Source organism: Lycorma delicatula, chromosome 5 (genome assembly GCF_047948215.1).
Source record: "Lycorma delicatula isolate Av1 chromosome 5, ASM4794821v1, whole genome shotgun sequence".
Taxonomy (NCBI): Eukaryota; Metazoa; Arthropoda; class Insecta; order Hemiptera; family Fulgoridae; genus Lycorma; species Lycorma delicatula.
The window spans coordinates 607,093-621,886 of record NC_134459.1 but is presented as its reverse complement, the minus strand read 5'-3'; the positions used below and the strand labels follow the sequence as shown (position 1 = coordinate 621,886).

General features: G+C 28.4%; 1 protein-coding gene across 1 annotated transcript in view; it reads left to right on the top strand.

Moving 5' to 3' along the window:
- LOC142324659 (E3 ubiquitin-protein ligase HERC2-like) overlaps positions 1 to 14,272 on the top strand; it is a 95,294-nt gene extending 81,022 nt beyond the window's left edge. Inside the window, 9 exon segments of the mRNA XM_075365530.1 lie at positions 155 to 380; positions 2,011 to 2,235; positions 2,367 to 2,488; positions 6,878 to 7,024; positions 7,161 to 7,326; positions 8,191 to 8,370; positions 8,945 to 9,094; positions 9,628 to 9,870; positions 12,203 to 14,272. Coding sequence (XP_075221645.1) covers positions 155 to 380; positions 2,011 to 2,235; positions 2,367 to 2,488; positions 6,878 to 7,024; positions 7,161 to 7,326; positions 8,191 to 8,370; positions 8,945 to 9,094; positions 9,628 to 9,870; positions 12,203 to 12,228 — 1,485 coding nt within the window. The 3' untranslated portion in view covers positions 12,229 to 14,272.
- Positions 14,273 to 14,794: the final 522 nt, after the last annotated feature.

Below are 14,794 nucleotides of genomic sequence, written 5' to 3'. Positions count from 1 at the left end.
ATCAGTTTTAATATTTGAGCAACCTTTATTTAGCTGCAGGACTGATATTAAAAATTGGCTTGTACTCCTAATTTTAAAAATTGTATTGAAAAAGTTTTTTTTGTAAATTACTGAAAAATTGGTTTTACTTTAAATTGATTTTTATGTTTTTCAGGTTTATGGTTGGGGTGATAATGATCATGGACAACAAGGAAATGGTACCACACTTGTAAATCGTAGACCTGGACCAGTTCATGGTTTTGGTGAAATACAAGTGAATAGGGTTGCCTGTGGTTCGTCACATTCAGTTGCATGGTATACACCTGATCAACCCTTACCACTCATGCAAGATCCAGTTTTATTTAGTCAAGCAAAAGATCTTCTTGGTGCTACCACTCTAGGTAATGTAATTATTGTGTTTATTTTTTCTATAACCTTTATCAATTTTCTGTATCTATCTTTTCTGTTAGTGCTATAACTGATATGGTAAATTTATACCTGATATGCTATCAGTACCTGATGTATAGATTATTTATGTACCTGACATGAGATACAAATCTTATATAAATGATATGTGCGTGCTTACGAACAAAAACATTCTATGTTTTTCACACTTTGAAAATGAAAGAAGTGGAATACTTGTTTTTGTAAAATAAATATAATACTGTTTATCAACATGACAAGCCCACTAAAATGCATTTAACCCACTTATGTAATTTCATCTATCTCTGACATAGCTTTACAATGAACACCATTACTTTCAGAGAAATTAATTCTGATGGTTGTCTCTTGTATCTCAGATGTTTATGCGTTCATTCTCATTAACTTTTCAGTAGATACAGAGTGATTCAAAATGTAGACCAAAAACATTGTTATCTGCACGTTAAAATCTAAGTTTATTTTTTGATGAGGTTTTTTTGTTCCAAGCATCCTTCATTCAAGATTAATTTCAGTAAAATTTTTATATATATATATATATATACACACACACACACACACATAAAGTATTCAGCATTAAAATTGGAAAAACTTGAAAAAAATTAGGTATTTTAGAGAGAATCTATTTTATCTGACAACAAATTTAGGAATGTGAGATAATCTTAATTCAGTTTTATATTATAATTAATTTGTGTAAGAAGTCAAAACTTCTATGATTACAATTAAACATTTATTTATTATTTAATATGAAAAGGAATATAAAATTACATATGTGTAATATAAGTGTTTTTCCTAAGTTTTTCATGTATGAACAGCATAAATAAAAATTTAGGGTAAGAAGTAACTACCAGAGGATCAGTAGACCAAAAATGACATTGGTATGCTAGAATGATAGGATATGTTTACCCTTTTTCTAATGAGCATAATGAAAAATATAATTTTTATTACAATACTTATATTGGAAATAGATAAAGTTATTTTATATAACTTAGTCATAAGGTATTTGATCAAAACCTATTGTAATAATAGTTACAGATACTAAATAACTAAAAACAATATTTTTGAATCTAGAAAAAATGTACAACATGGTCTAAAAACTACTAATGGTCTATTTTAATGGGTATATTATACATATAAGTTATACTCATTACATTGGATTGTTGTTCAAATGAAAGCCTTGGTGGCTATTAAGTTTAGAAAATATGTTATTTGATTGTATAAAACAGTAGAATAAAGATGATATGATTGGTTTAATGAAAAAAAGTAATAGAATGCATGTTTTTTATAAGCTTTCTGTATCTTGAATATCTAGGAACCTAAAAAGATTATAATTATAAAAAAGGTCAGTTAAAATTTTGGCTTCATTTGGTTTGATCTGATTTTCAAAACTTCAAAACAATTTTCAATTGTCAAAAATTGTGATTTTTGATTTTATTTGACTTTCATTTGGTTTTCAAATGAAACCAAATGAGTCACATGTGATTTCAATTAGTTAATTTATTGATCTGTTATTAGAGCTGATCTGATGAAAAATCTGTTGATCTGGTTAAAAGTTTGTAAATTTAACTAACTGATGAATTTTTTTATTTTTAGGTTTAGGTGAATCAACACAGACTAAAGAACCAAGTGTTTTAGGAACTACTGTTGCTAGGGATTCATTAGCACATGTAATTCTTTCCTTCGATTCTAATGTTGCGAAACAAAACACATTACAACATATACTGAATGGTTTAAGGTTTTTATGTGCTCGTGATACTGTTGTTGCTGCATTGGCTAGTAAATCTAAAATTGAAACTAATTCTTCAGTTATTTTGACAGGTATGTATATCTGATAATATTTTTGTAGGTTTTTCAGTTTTTAGATTATAAAATCATATTCTACCATGATAATTAATTAACAAAAGTGATTTACAGTAGTTATTTTACTTCTATATTAATTTTTACCGCAGATGAACTTGCAGAAACACCTGAAACAACGTTAACTATGACAATGCAGATGCAGACATCTGAAATTGCTCATGGGGGAGGTGAAACGCCTGCATCAGAAGCTGAAGCAGCTGTTGCAACTATTGTAAGTTATAATTAAATCAATTAATTGTTATTTAAGTTTATTTTCCTTTCTGTATCTTAATTATACTGATAATAAATATAATATAAAAAATTGGCGTGTGTTTTTTGAACCTGACAAGAATTATGTTTCCAATATGTAGCAGCACAGTGTTACCTCTTTGAACGGTTGATGAAAGTTCCACCAAGGAAGAGGTGCAAATCAGGATGAGTTGCAGTGTTCCACAGGACTTATGTTAGACCCTACATTACAGAACGTCACTTATGACAAATTCTTCTCCATCATGCTTTCTGAAGAGACAGCCCTGACTGGGTTTGCTGACTTAGCTTTGGCCAAGTCGGAATGAGAGGAGTTAGACAGTGGGAACGAGGTGATAAATAGGATTGTCTTGCTCCTGTAAGATATCAGGCTGCAGGTTTCGCTTGAGAAGACTCAAGTTGTTGCAGCTCAGACTAATGACGCTCATCTGAACGTTGTTTAGGGTCAAAGGCTTAGAAGTCCATTCTTTTCCTGCAGTGAAGTACCTAGGGGCATGGATAACAAAAACATCACATTTCTGAGGCACTTGACCTGGGTGTCAAAGAAGACAAAAAAACAGCAACAGCCATTGGTCAGATAACGACCAACATTGAGAGTTCTTGCATATCAAAAAGGAGGGGTTTGCTCTGTTGGTGCTCTCAAAAGTCTTGTATGGAGCACCATCTCAACCCCATAGGGGAAAGACACCCACTTAATGACATTACCGGTCTCCACACCACTCCCTCCTTTCCAAGCCCTGAGGGGCTTTACCGGAAGTCATTTTTAGACCCTCTAACTGATTACATCTCACAGTCATCAGCCAGGCCTAGGTCGGGATGCCACCGATGTAAATGCCTCAACAGACATTTGCATCAGTAAAATACAAATCAAATTTTGCCTTCACATAGGTCATGGAGTACCAGTCTGATTTATCATGCTGGAAAAAAGGGAGGCCCAGGCAATTCTTAATCAAGTTCTCAAGACTGTCTCTCTTCAATTATGCTATGGCACAGGACATCTTGGGTGAAGCAGCAGGTGCACTGGCAAGACTTGTATCTCTGGATCTGCTTTTCAGAAGAGAGAGTCAATGTACCAGGGTTAAGTAAGGCAGAGATGGAGGCATCACTTGTTCACAAGTGACAGGAAAGGAGGATCAGTTAATGAAGGATAGATGGAGCCATAGACTCATTCCAAACCTCCTGAGATAGCTGGACCACAAGCAAGGGGAACTACAGCACAAGATGACTTTGTACCTGACCGGTCATGATTGCTTCAAAGCATACCTGTGTAGACAGGCATTGTAACTTAACACTGAGTGCGGTTATTGTGGAAGGGAGAGCACCATTGAACACTCATTCTTCAAATGCTACAGGTTTTTGCAGCACAAGGAAGCATACCCAAGAGAATTCAGCATGCTTACGCGCAATAAATCATTGAGACTATGCTGTAGAATGAAAGGAGAAGATGGCATGCAGAGTCGAAGATGTGCAGGGATGAATAAACCTTGATTTTACCTTAGGGCTGGTTCATAATTTAGGCATATCTGACTCCAAGAAGAAATAACAGACAAAAAAGATACAAAACAGGATTGTGATTGGATTGAAAGACTGTTAAGATAAGAAATAGATTATCTGGCAGGTACAATTTATTTGTATAACAACTTTTTTAATGAAATTTTGTGGTAAAGTTTTTCTTATTAGGTGGAACAACTAACATTTAATGTAGAAATTTTTCTTCAGTTATACTCCAAATAATAGCTGCTATTTTATTGGCAAGGGGCAAAGAAGATTGTAGTGAAGGGGGAAATGTTCATTATCAAGTAATCAAAATGTGGATTTCCTTTCATTTTTTATTGAACTCTGCTCCTAATATCACCATCATTTCTATTCTTATCTCACAGCTGCTACTTCACTTGTAGTTTTTACTCCATATTTAAGTTAACATTTTTCATTGAGCATTTTCCTACTTTGGTATGATATAGGACCTTTGTCAGTTCACCATTCATTCATAGTGTTCTGCCATTAGGGCAGGTCCTGTCATGGCTGCTGTTTTCCACCTTGTTCTATCCTTTGCTAACCTCTTTTTTCCCGCATATTTTCCCTTTTCCATAACCCCATCTATCATTTGAAATCTCTTCCTTTCCTTCCAAGCCTTCTATGGCATCCACTAATAAACCTTCTCATACAATGTCCTGGCCAATTTCTTTTCTTATATTCAATCTCATTTAGTGTTTTTCTGTTCTCTCCAGTTCTCCTTAATATCTTTTCATTTGTTACATGTTCATTTGTTTGTTAATATCTTTTACATTTGTTATATAAATATCACCTGATATATTTATCATTCCTGCACCACACCCACATCTCAGAAGTCTCAAACGTTTTCTGTCTGTGTTTTTCACTGTTCACATTACAGCTCCATAGAGCACCACATTATAAATAAAACATTTCATTAATTTCTTCCTTAACATTAAGTTTAACATTTCTGACAGCAATCTTCCCTTCTTATTAAATGCCAGTTTACTTCTTGATATTCTTGTTTAATTTTTACTGTGCAAGTCAGATCATCAGTTAAGTACTTAATAGTACTGAATAAGTACTTCCTAAGTACTGAAATTTCTTCTTCACCTGTTCTAAAACTTGATTTCCTATCTTAATCTCAATCCTTTTCTCTTTTTATCTAATACCATACATTTTTTCTTCTTTTTGTTTATCCTCATACCCTGACTTTTAAGTGGGATAGAGTGGGATTTGTGAACTGGAGGTCAGGACAATGTAGAAGTTGAGGGAAAAATTAGACACTGCATTGAAATATTGAGGATTATGATGAAGATAAATGCAAACCAAAGAAAAGAAAGTGTGGGAAGGAGAGTGTTGTGGGACAATCAGCCATGATAAGAATGAGTATTATGAATTAAAGTATGTTAGCTTACTGTGTGGCAGGTTTTTTTAATGAGATAAGTCTTAATGTGTGTTTTTTTTTAAGAAGTTACAATTGTTTTATATGTTTGAAAACATTCACAGTTGATGAAGTCATAGTGTTTTTGATCCTGTATACTGTCATGGGTATATTTTTTAGAAAATCACTGTTTTTAGGTGGGAAATGGCCAGTTATTAGGTTAAAGAAAAACTTATGCTAAATTTTTTATGGTTAAAATCTAAAAGAATATTACAAATTTGTAAAGATAAGCAAAAATCTTTTGTTGTTCCTATGTATTTAATTAATGGATCAGAAATTACAATTAAGTGGTGGTGACTGATTACATACTAATAGATTTATCAGAGTGACAATAGATTTAACTCAGAGTAACATGGGTAATTATATTGTAGTTAGAGATTCAAATGATATATCCTATCATTTGATCTGAGACTAACTAATCTGTAATTCCTGAGACTCACCTATCCAGTGAGTCCCAGAAATTACAGTCTATGATTAATGCTAATAATAGTTCAGTAGATTGTACTCAAAGAGACACAATTACTAATAATAAAGCCAAAAAGGTAATTGAACTTTGGAAGCATTTAAATTAGTAATTTAAATGGTAGAATTTTGGGGATTTTATGAGCAGTTCAGGCAGTTATCTTAAGAGGAGCATCTGTAATTGACTTCTGCTGTGAATCTTTGGAAAGTTTAACATATTAAAAAATTATCAGCGTTTTCAATGGAGAATTTCTCAGATTATATACCTATTTTAATTAATTTATTAAATATTTATAGCAGTGGGTCCAATGAAAATGTACTGGCACCTTTGCTAAAGTTGCCTCAGTGTACTAAGTGAATATTGTTTTATAAAAAAATTAACAGAGAAATTTAAACCTGTTAGTTTGGCTCCAACTGTTAAATTAATTATTCTCTATATCAGCCAATTTTAAGCTCTTTGAATTATCATTTAACAGCAAGTTAGAATTAACAAGGAATGTGTGCAAGAATTGACCCCAAATGTTTGATCCATTAAAGTAGTTAAGAAAGGTAAACGTAAAGTTAAAGGTGATTGATTATCTATTGATGACAAAAGAATAGAATATAGTTACTTTATAAGAAAAAGAGAGCAATATATCTTACTGAATTAAAAATAATTAGGGGTTGAAGGTTTCTGGGGAAATATTACAGTATTTTAAGGGGTACAAGGCAACACATGATATGAATAACTTTAATTAAGTTATTTATAATAAGTTTATTCAAACTCCAAATGGTAGTAAACATTTTATAATCTTTATTTATTCATTTTTAATTTTTTTAAATTCAAATGTATTAACTTTGAATTGTTTTCTATGTACATGACATATAAAAATCTGTAATTGATTAATATTAATAATTGTATATATTTAAAATAATCAAATACCCATCATTTACCTTAACAATTCTTATTTTTCTTAGAGTACAAAATCAACACCTGAGGAAAATGACAGTCCATTAGCTGCTTTTCCATCTCTTTCTAGTTCAGCCAGTGTTTCATCTAGGGCATCAAAAATGTCTGGTAGTGAAATGAGTGTTATTGCTGCTACAATGAAGTGCAATCCACAGGTGAGTCAGTTTTTCATGATTATTTATCTTTTTGGTGAATAATGTATTAATAAACAAAATTTTAATACGTTGCGCCCAGTAATTTTATTTGGCATTTAGTAACTGATATATTTTTAATTTGTTTTACTTTTTGTAGGTATTAGGTCTTGCTGAAGCTAGTGCTCCTCCAGTGGCAACATTAGATGACTTTACTTCATTGTTAGGTCTTAATGATGCAAGGATGATGGTCGATTTGCTGATACTGGCTGTTGCTGGTCGAGCTGGTGATAACGCTAAAGAAACTATAACAAATGTACTTGTTGGTGAGAACACATTACTATTGTTATATTCATTTTGTTATTCCCATAATAGTATCTTATAGAATTTGCTTATCAACTATTTTCTTGCGTTTTTGTTTACCTTAAAATTTATATGTAAATTTATGAACATTAAATATGTGCTTGTAAAAATGAATTTGTTTAGTTATTTATTTTTACATCAAATACATTGATTCTTCATGTGTGTTGTTCTAAATGCCACATAGCATTTTCCTTGACCGTATTTGCTATGCATCACGTGAAAATTTAAACTAGCACACAATATTATCAATATGTTAGAAGTTTATATGACTGATATCGACAAGCTGTTTAGATTTTGAAAATCTCAGCTTCTGTTTGAATTTTATAACATTTTAGGAGCTGTTATTTTTTGGTGAGAGACATTTATTCAATATTACCCAGTTACCTTCATGTTTACATATTATTTTAAACATTATCTACTTATTTTTTTGATATTTTTTTCTTATATCTAGACCCTCCCCCCTTTACAATTACTTATTGTTGTTTGTATTGTCCACCATTCTTGAAAAATCTATGCTGTCTTTATTTTTCTCTATTCTTTTAGAGCTTTTCTGTAAAAATCAGTAAGTTTCTCATATTTAACATGAAATGCAGTATTTTGTTGAATGTTTTCATACAATAATCATAGTTTATACATTGTACATTTATACATTTTTATAGATTGTTTTGTTGTTTAAAAACTCTTACTTGCAAATGTTAATAATTCAATTAACTAATTTCATAATGATGAATTATACTACATCATTTTAATCATAAAACTCCAAAAAGCATTAATACAGTTTTTTCGTGGTTCTTTAAAATTTTATTTCTTTATTTTTCTTTGTGTAGGAATGGCCAGAGAATACAACAGTGTAGCATGTATGTTGCTTGAATTATGTGTAACAGAGTTAGAAGATGTGGCTATAAATAATAATTGTAGCCTTCATTGTGCTCCTCAGCCTGTTGTTCAGGAGAGCAGTCATCCATATATTGATGATGTTTCACTTAACGGACATGTAAAAATACAAGGTATTAAAAACATTTTTATTTAATATTTTTAAAATTTTATTATTTTATTATAATTCTGAATTCGTACTATGAAAAATTATGTTATTCAAAAATGTTTGTGGTGTTAAATATCTTTATCTACATGTAATCATATAAAAAATTAATTTTTTTTCATCTCTATCTATTAAACTGGATATTAGATTAAAAACATCACGTAGTCTTAACCTTTTTCAACTTTAATCATACAACAATCAAAAGAAAAATGGAGACTGCATCCAAGGACATATTATAACAACTGCTTACAGGAAATGAGTCAGAAAAATAACTAATTCCATTACTTCATAATTCCTGTTTAACAACAAGAGTTAGCTGAGAGAGGCTGTTAAGTAATATCAGTAATAGGTTTCAAACAATACATCTGTAAGAAAAGATTCTGAAAAACAGAAGAAATCTTATTTATGTTTTAAGTATAAAAACTTATTCATTTGAACTGATAACACATTGAAATAAGTAACAAATTTATTTTGGTAAATCACAAACTTATATTTACTAAGTTATCGAGTCTTCATACTGTAGTAAATTTTTATTCATTTAGGTGCTGAAATGTTGAGAGTTAAATTTGACCGTCAATGTTCAACAGAAAGGAGGCATGATCCTTTAACTATAATGGATTCTGCTGGTAAAACGGTTGCTGTTAAATGTGGCCGAGAGTGGAGTGACTGGTTAGCACCTCTTCTTATACCGGGTAATTTAATTTTTATTCTCTTTATTATATTTCTCTTATGTATAAGGTAAATTGCTAAAATACTCTTTTTTTCTGAATGCAAAAAATATATTTATACTTGTAAAATTATATCAGTATTTTAAATTATATTGTAAATTTAAAAAATGAAATATTTTAAGAGAGTGGTTAATATCTGCTTTTTAAAATGGTATGCAGCTAGGGAAGGATTGAGAAACCTATTAACCAATTCAAAATAAAAATTTAAATAAGTATCACATCCATTTACAGGATGGATTGACAGTTATAGTAAATCAGAATTTACAATGGAAATCTTATTTCAGAATTTTAATTAATTATTATTTGTATTAACTTTAATTCATTTGAAGAACTACTGATTGTTAAAGGATTAATTATTATTATTATAAGAATTGGAATAGCAGTGTCAAAATTAATTTTCAATTAAGAGATAATTTAATTACCTGCAGCGAAATTGTTTTTTTTTTTCAATTTTTAAATTCTGATTTGTATTTATTTTGATGTTGATATTTCTACAGGAGATGAATTAAAATGGAAATTTACATCAGATGGTTCAGTCAATGGTTGGGGTTGGCGTTTTACTGTTTATCCAATAATGTCACAAAACGGTCAACAGGGTTCTGATCGTGATGTTTTGTCACAGCCGTCAGTGGAATTAGTAATGTGTCTCTTAGAGCCATGCTTACCTCTTGCTCCTCATAGAAATTTAGTTACAAGATTGGCAGCTGCATTAGCTGTTTGTGCACAATTAAACTCTCTTGGTAAGTATGTTTTTATATCAGCTGTCTTCCTGATCTATAATTTTGTTTCTTCATATTGTCAGAATATTTGTTTCGTTATTCAATGGATAATGTATTAAAAAACATTTCTACACGATTTAGAGCTTTGAAAACTAGGGATAAATATTAACTGGTTATAAAATGTATACCTTTGTGTTGGAAGTGTGATTAATGCTTATTTTAAAAAAAGAATGAGATTTTTTCAAAGTTTATGAATATCCAGTCTGACGAGTACAATTTTGATGATGAGTTTTGTACAGCATACTAAATGTTAACGCTGAAAAAAATCTTTTTTTCCTATTTTGTTTTTAAAATAAAATATTTTGATTAAATTTCAACTTTTTGAAGTCTTAAAAAGAGCCCTTTTTAAGATTATATTACCCCATTGCTATGTCCCATGACCTGGAGGAATTTCTTTGTTGCACAATTAATTAAATTTTATATAAAAATAAATTTTTTATAATTTGATGTGAAAATACTAAAATAAAATATAAAAATCTAATTTTAATTCTCTTCTAAGGGAAAACAATCATCTTTAATTTTTGAAAATTTTAACATCAACTATTGTAATATTAAATAATTAAAATGAATAAAAAAATAAGTATGTAAAAGTTAACAGGAATTACTCGTGAAATGATGTATTTTTTTATTACATTAATTTATTAATTTTAAAAGACCATGCATAGATAAAACAACAGGCTAAATAAACTCAATTTTTCCCCAAGATAATTGCTTTTGAAAAAATTATATATACTGAAACAACATGAAAATAAATAGCGAGTGACATGACTTATCGAATCACATGATCCAGTTGAATATGACTCATAAATGCGACATATTCAATATTAACATTGATGATGCTTTTGTTTACAGAACATCTTGCTACTTTTTTCTTATTTATTTTATGAGTTACTTATCTTCATGAATAAAATGAAAGTTTAAATGCACTTCTTCATGATATTAATAATTTATATTAAAAACTAGTTTTATCATAAATAGCTTCTTCTATACTAAATAGTTTAGTATGGAATCTCTACATTTCAAATTAAAGTGAATAAATTACTTATTTTCTAACTGCAAATACCTAAATTTTGATAGCATTCACAAAGTTATTAATATAAATAAATAAAATAAAAATTAAAAAAAAAACATATATATATATATTTAGTTAGTTACTAAATATATATATATATATTTAGTTAGTTACTAAAGTAACTTAACTACCTTAATGCTAGTCATAGATAATTAATGTCACTTGATACAAATTTATTTACCTTCATGTACTAAGATATACATTTCAAAGTTTGAGGAGTTGCAGTCCTTAAAAAATAAATGCTCCCAGTACCCATACCTGTTGAAAAAAATTACAAAAGCTAATTCATACAAAGACAAACTAGAACAAAAAAAAATTTTTAAAACTGAAACTAATCAGCCCTGCATATTTTGACAAATTTACATTTAAATATATTATAAGATTAATTTTATCATTTTTTACTCGTTTTACAAATGCAGATGGAAAAAACAAATACATCGACTTAATAATGAACTAATAGGGTTTATTAAATAAGAAATCATAAATAATGCCAAAAGAAGGTTCTCACAACTGGCAAAGAAACTGTAAATTGTTTTACCTTCCCGGTGTAGCATTCCATCTCAGCTTTTCATTCAGAAGATCCTGGTTATGCTTGGAATTTTTGATAAGCTACAAAATATTATTCTGGATTGTTTATTTTACAAGAAACATACAACAACAATTGTTCACTTAAACAAATCTTGTATTTGGAATGGATGGAGATTGAATTGTGTTATATGACTTAAAAAACTTACAATTTCTTTCCCATTACTACAAAAAAGAGTAGCCTATTAACCCAGAAATATAAAATAATATTGTCATTGTGAAGTTTTACTTTCGAAAAAAAACCAATAAATGTCTTTTTAATGACTTACTCCAATTAAAAGTTTTGGGTCATGTTTACCATAAGATTAAGTAAGATTTCCACAACTTATTCCCAAACACAAGCACTTAGCTTACGTAATGAGATATTCCCATGTATAAAATTAAAACTAATACTATTTACCCGATCAAGAAAACATAATAAATATCATAATAGTAGATGCTAGATTGTCATAAATAAGTTGTATTTACTTTCTTATTTATTTACATTATCTTTTTCCTTGCGGCCTCATCTACCCATTATAATCACTTTATTCTGTATTTATAAATTGTTTCTACTTTCAGTTTCTTTTTGTCTAAAATTTTTTTCAAAATATTTATTACATTGTTAACACTAGTTACGCTGTTGTTTTATTTCAGGTTCAAATACAGCTCAGATAGATTGAAATTTCCTTTTAATGGACATTACGTGAAAAGAGATGATTTTTGATAGACATGTGTTTTCATCGATTAGTCTACTTATACTGTTTTGTACTGAAGTACGTTACTAATAACGCTAAATAAACCTCCAGTTTTTACAATTTCCCTATAATTAGTTACAGGAAAATCTTATAACAAATTTCTAAAAACCAAATAGATTAAACTTTATTTTAATTTAAAATGAAATTTTATATTATTTAAGAATGAATTATAATAATATTTAGTAAGGAATTAAGTTATTAATTTATTTATTTTTCGTAAAATTAGTATAGCGCTCCTCAATTTTGCACAGATTCAAATATATTGCAAGTAAATTAAATATCCATATTTTTTTTATATGGAATGTTTTAACTTTTGTCATATTAAAAAATGTTGTTTTGTAGAATCACATAGAAAAACATAAAAAAGACAAATCAAAATCGCTTTGAAAAAAAATGTTAAAAATATCTTTGTATACAAGAGGAAGATATAGAAATAGTAAATAAAGAATATTATTTTGGTTTGTTAGAATAGATAAATAATGTTAATAAATTAAGATTCACTTTATGAACTGAGTTTTACATAACTTTTACGATGGAACGGATGTATATTCTTAGTGACCTGTGATTTTTGTGTTTTTCATAGCAGACAGGATAATGCATTATTTATTTTTAAAACATAATAAAAGCAAAGAAATATTAACAATTTAGAAAAACTTTGAAAGGTATATGTGCTTCATGATTTTTCTTGTAAATTTTTTTACTGAATTAATTACAGGCAATGAACATGTCAAAATTTTTACATTAAGCGAGAAAAAAATTAAACATTTAGCCACAATCCAATTCTAATCAACAGCAAACCGTACTGCAGGGTTCATTCAAAAATATTTAGCAGCGACTTTAATATTAATGAATTTGTAACTTGATCCATGGGCTTAGAAAATTTTAAAATCGATTGAAATATTACAAATTTCTAAAAACCAAATAAATTATCTATTAATTTAAATTAAAAATAAAGTATACTATTTAAAGAGTAAATTATAATTTAGTTATGAATTAAATAATTAAATTTATTTATACATTTTTATATAAGCTTTCCCAAAATCAGTTATAAATTACTCTTGTAATTGTTACATGAAATTAGTTTTGCATTCTGCTGTTTTATAATTTCATATTATTAGTCTTTTTGTTACTAAGACCGGAGGAACTTATGTACTGCTAAAAAAATTAACTTTACAAATACGTAGCTGTTTGTACTACACTACTAAAAAGTGAAATATACAATTATATAGAGGATTTTCTACCATTTTATAATCATAGTTGATATAAATTTCTATAATTCAATGAAATGTGAAGGATTATGTAGTTTTCTTTTTTCAAGTTTTCAGTTTTTATCAACTATTAACGTTCACAAAAAATAATTTTTCTTCACTTAGTTGGCTTGAAACCATTAAGAAATTATCAAATATAATGCTGACTGTAATATGAATTAACTAATTTTACTAATTTCACATTTATACCTCGTTAAAGAATAGAAAAAAGTTTAAAACTTACAGAAAAACCTGAGCAGTATTTAACAGTTATAATTTATTTTGTTGTTACAATTATAAAATTTTAAAATATATAAATTAAGAAAATAATAATGCATTTACTTTAAAGTATTTAAATGATTTTATGAAAATTGTTAACCATAATTTTATAATAATTTTTATTTTATAATTGCATTGTAGTTTTCAAAATTTTTTTAACTATATATTTGATGTACTTACAATAACTATGCGTACCCGTTTACTTACCAATCTAATTTATCTCTGTGTACCTTCAATAATTGCAATTCCTGCCCGTTAGTTATACATTTACGAAAAGTAATAAATTATTTTATTAGCTTATGATTATAAATAAAATTCTTTATTATATAAAATATAAAAATATTTATATTTTATTATATTAAATTTAATTTTATTATTATATTTTATTATATAAAATATAATTTTAAGTGTGTCAAAATATGATTAATAATGTGAATACCAACTAGATAATGAGTTATATATATTGTTAATAAAAAAATAAATATTATAAATGTACTAAATACATCATTAAAAATAAATTATTTTAAACAAACAGTACATATTTTTTTCAGCATATGGTTTTTACTGCTGAGGAAACCTCAAAGTATTTCATTGTGAAAATCCAGACCCTTGTTAAATTCTTCTGTCTGGAAATTAGTGATTTTTATGGACAAAAGGACTTCTTGTAAATATATTCAGTATGTCTGAGAAGTCCCCATACTGCTAGACAAACGTGCAAATGAACTTCATATATATTTTGAATATTTTTGTACATTTGTAGTTATGAATTACTTATTCACTGGATCTATGCTAGGATATCATCATGCTGAACATAAGAGCTATGCATCTCCACATTATCCTCAAAATGTCGCGAAGCATCTCAGCTATTATAATTCAAAATGCTTCCTCCAAACTGTTCGGCCATCCTTAAATTGTTCCGTATCGACACATTGAAATATATAGGGCTTGATTTTTCTCCACAATGA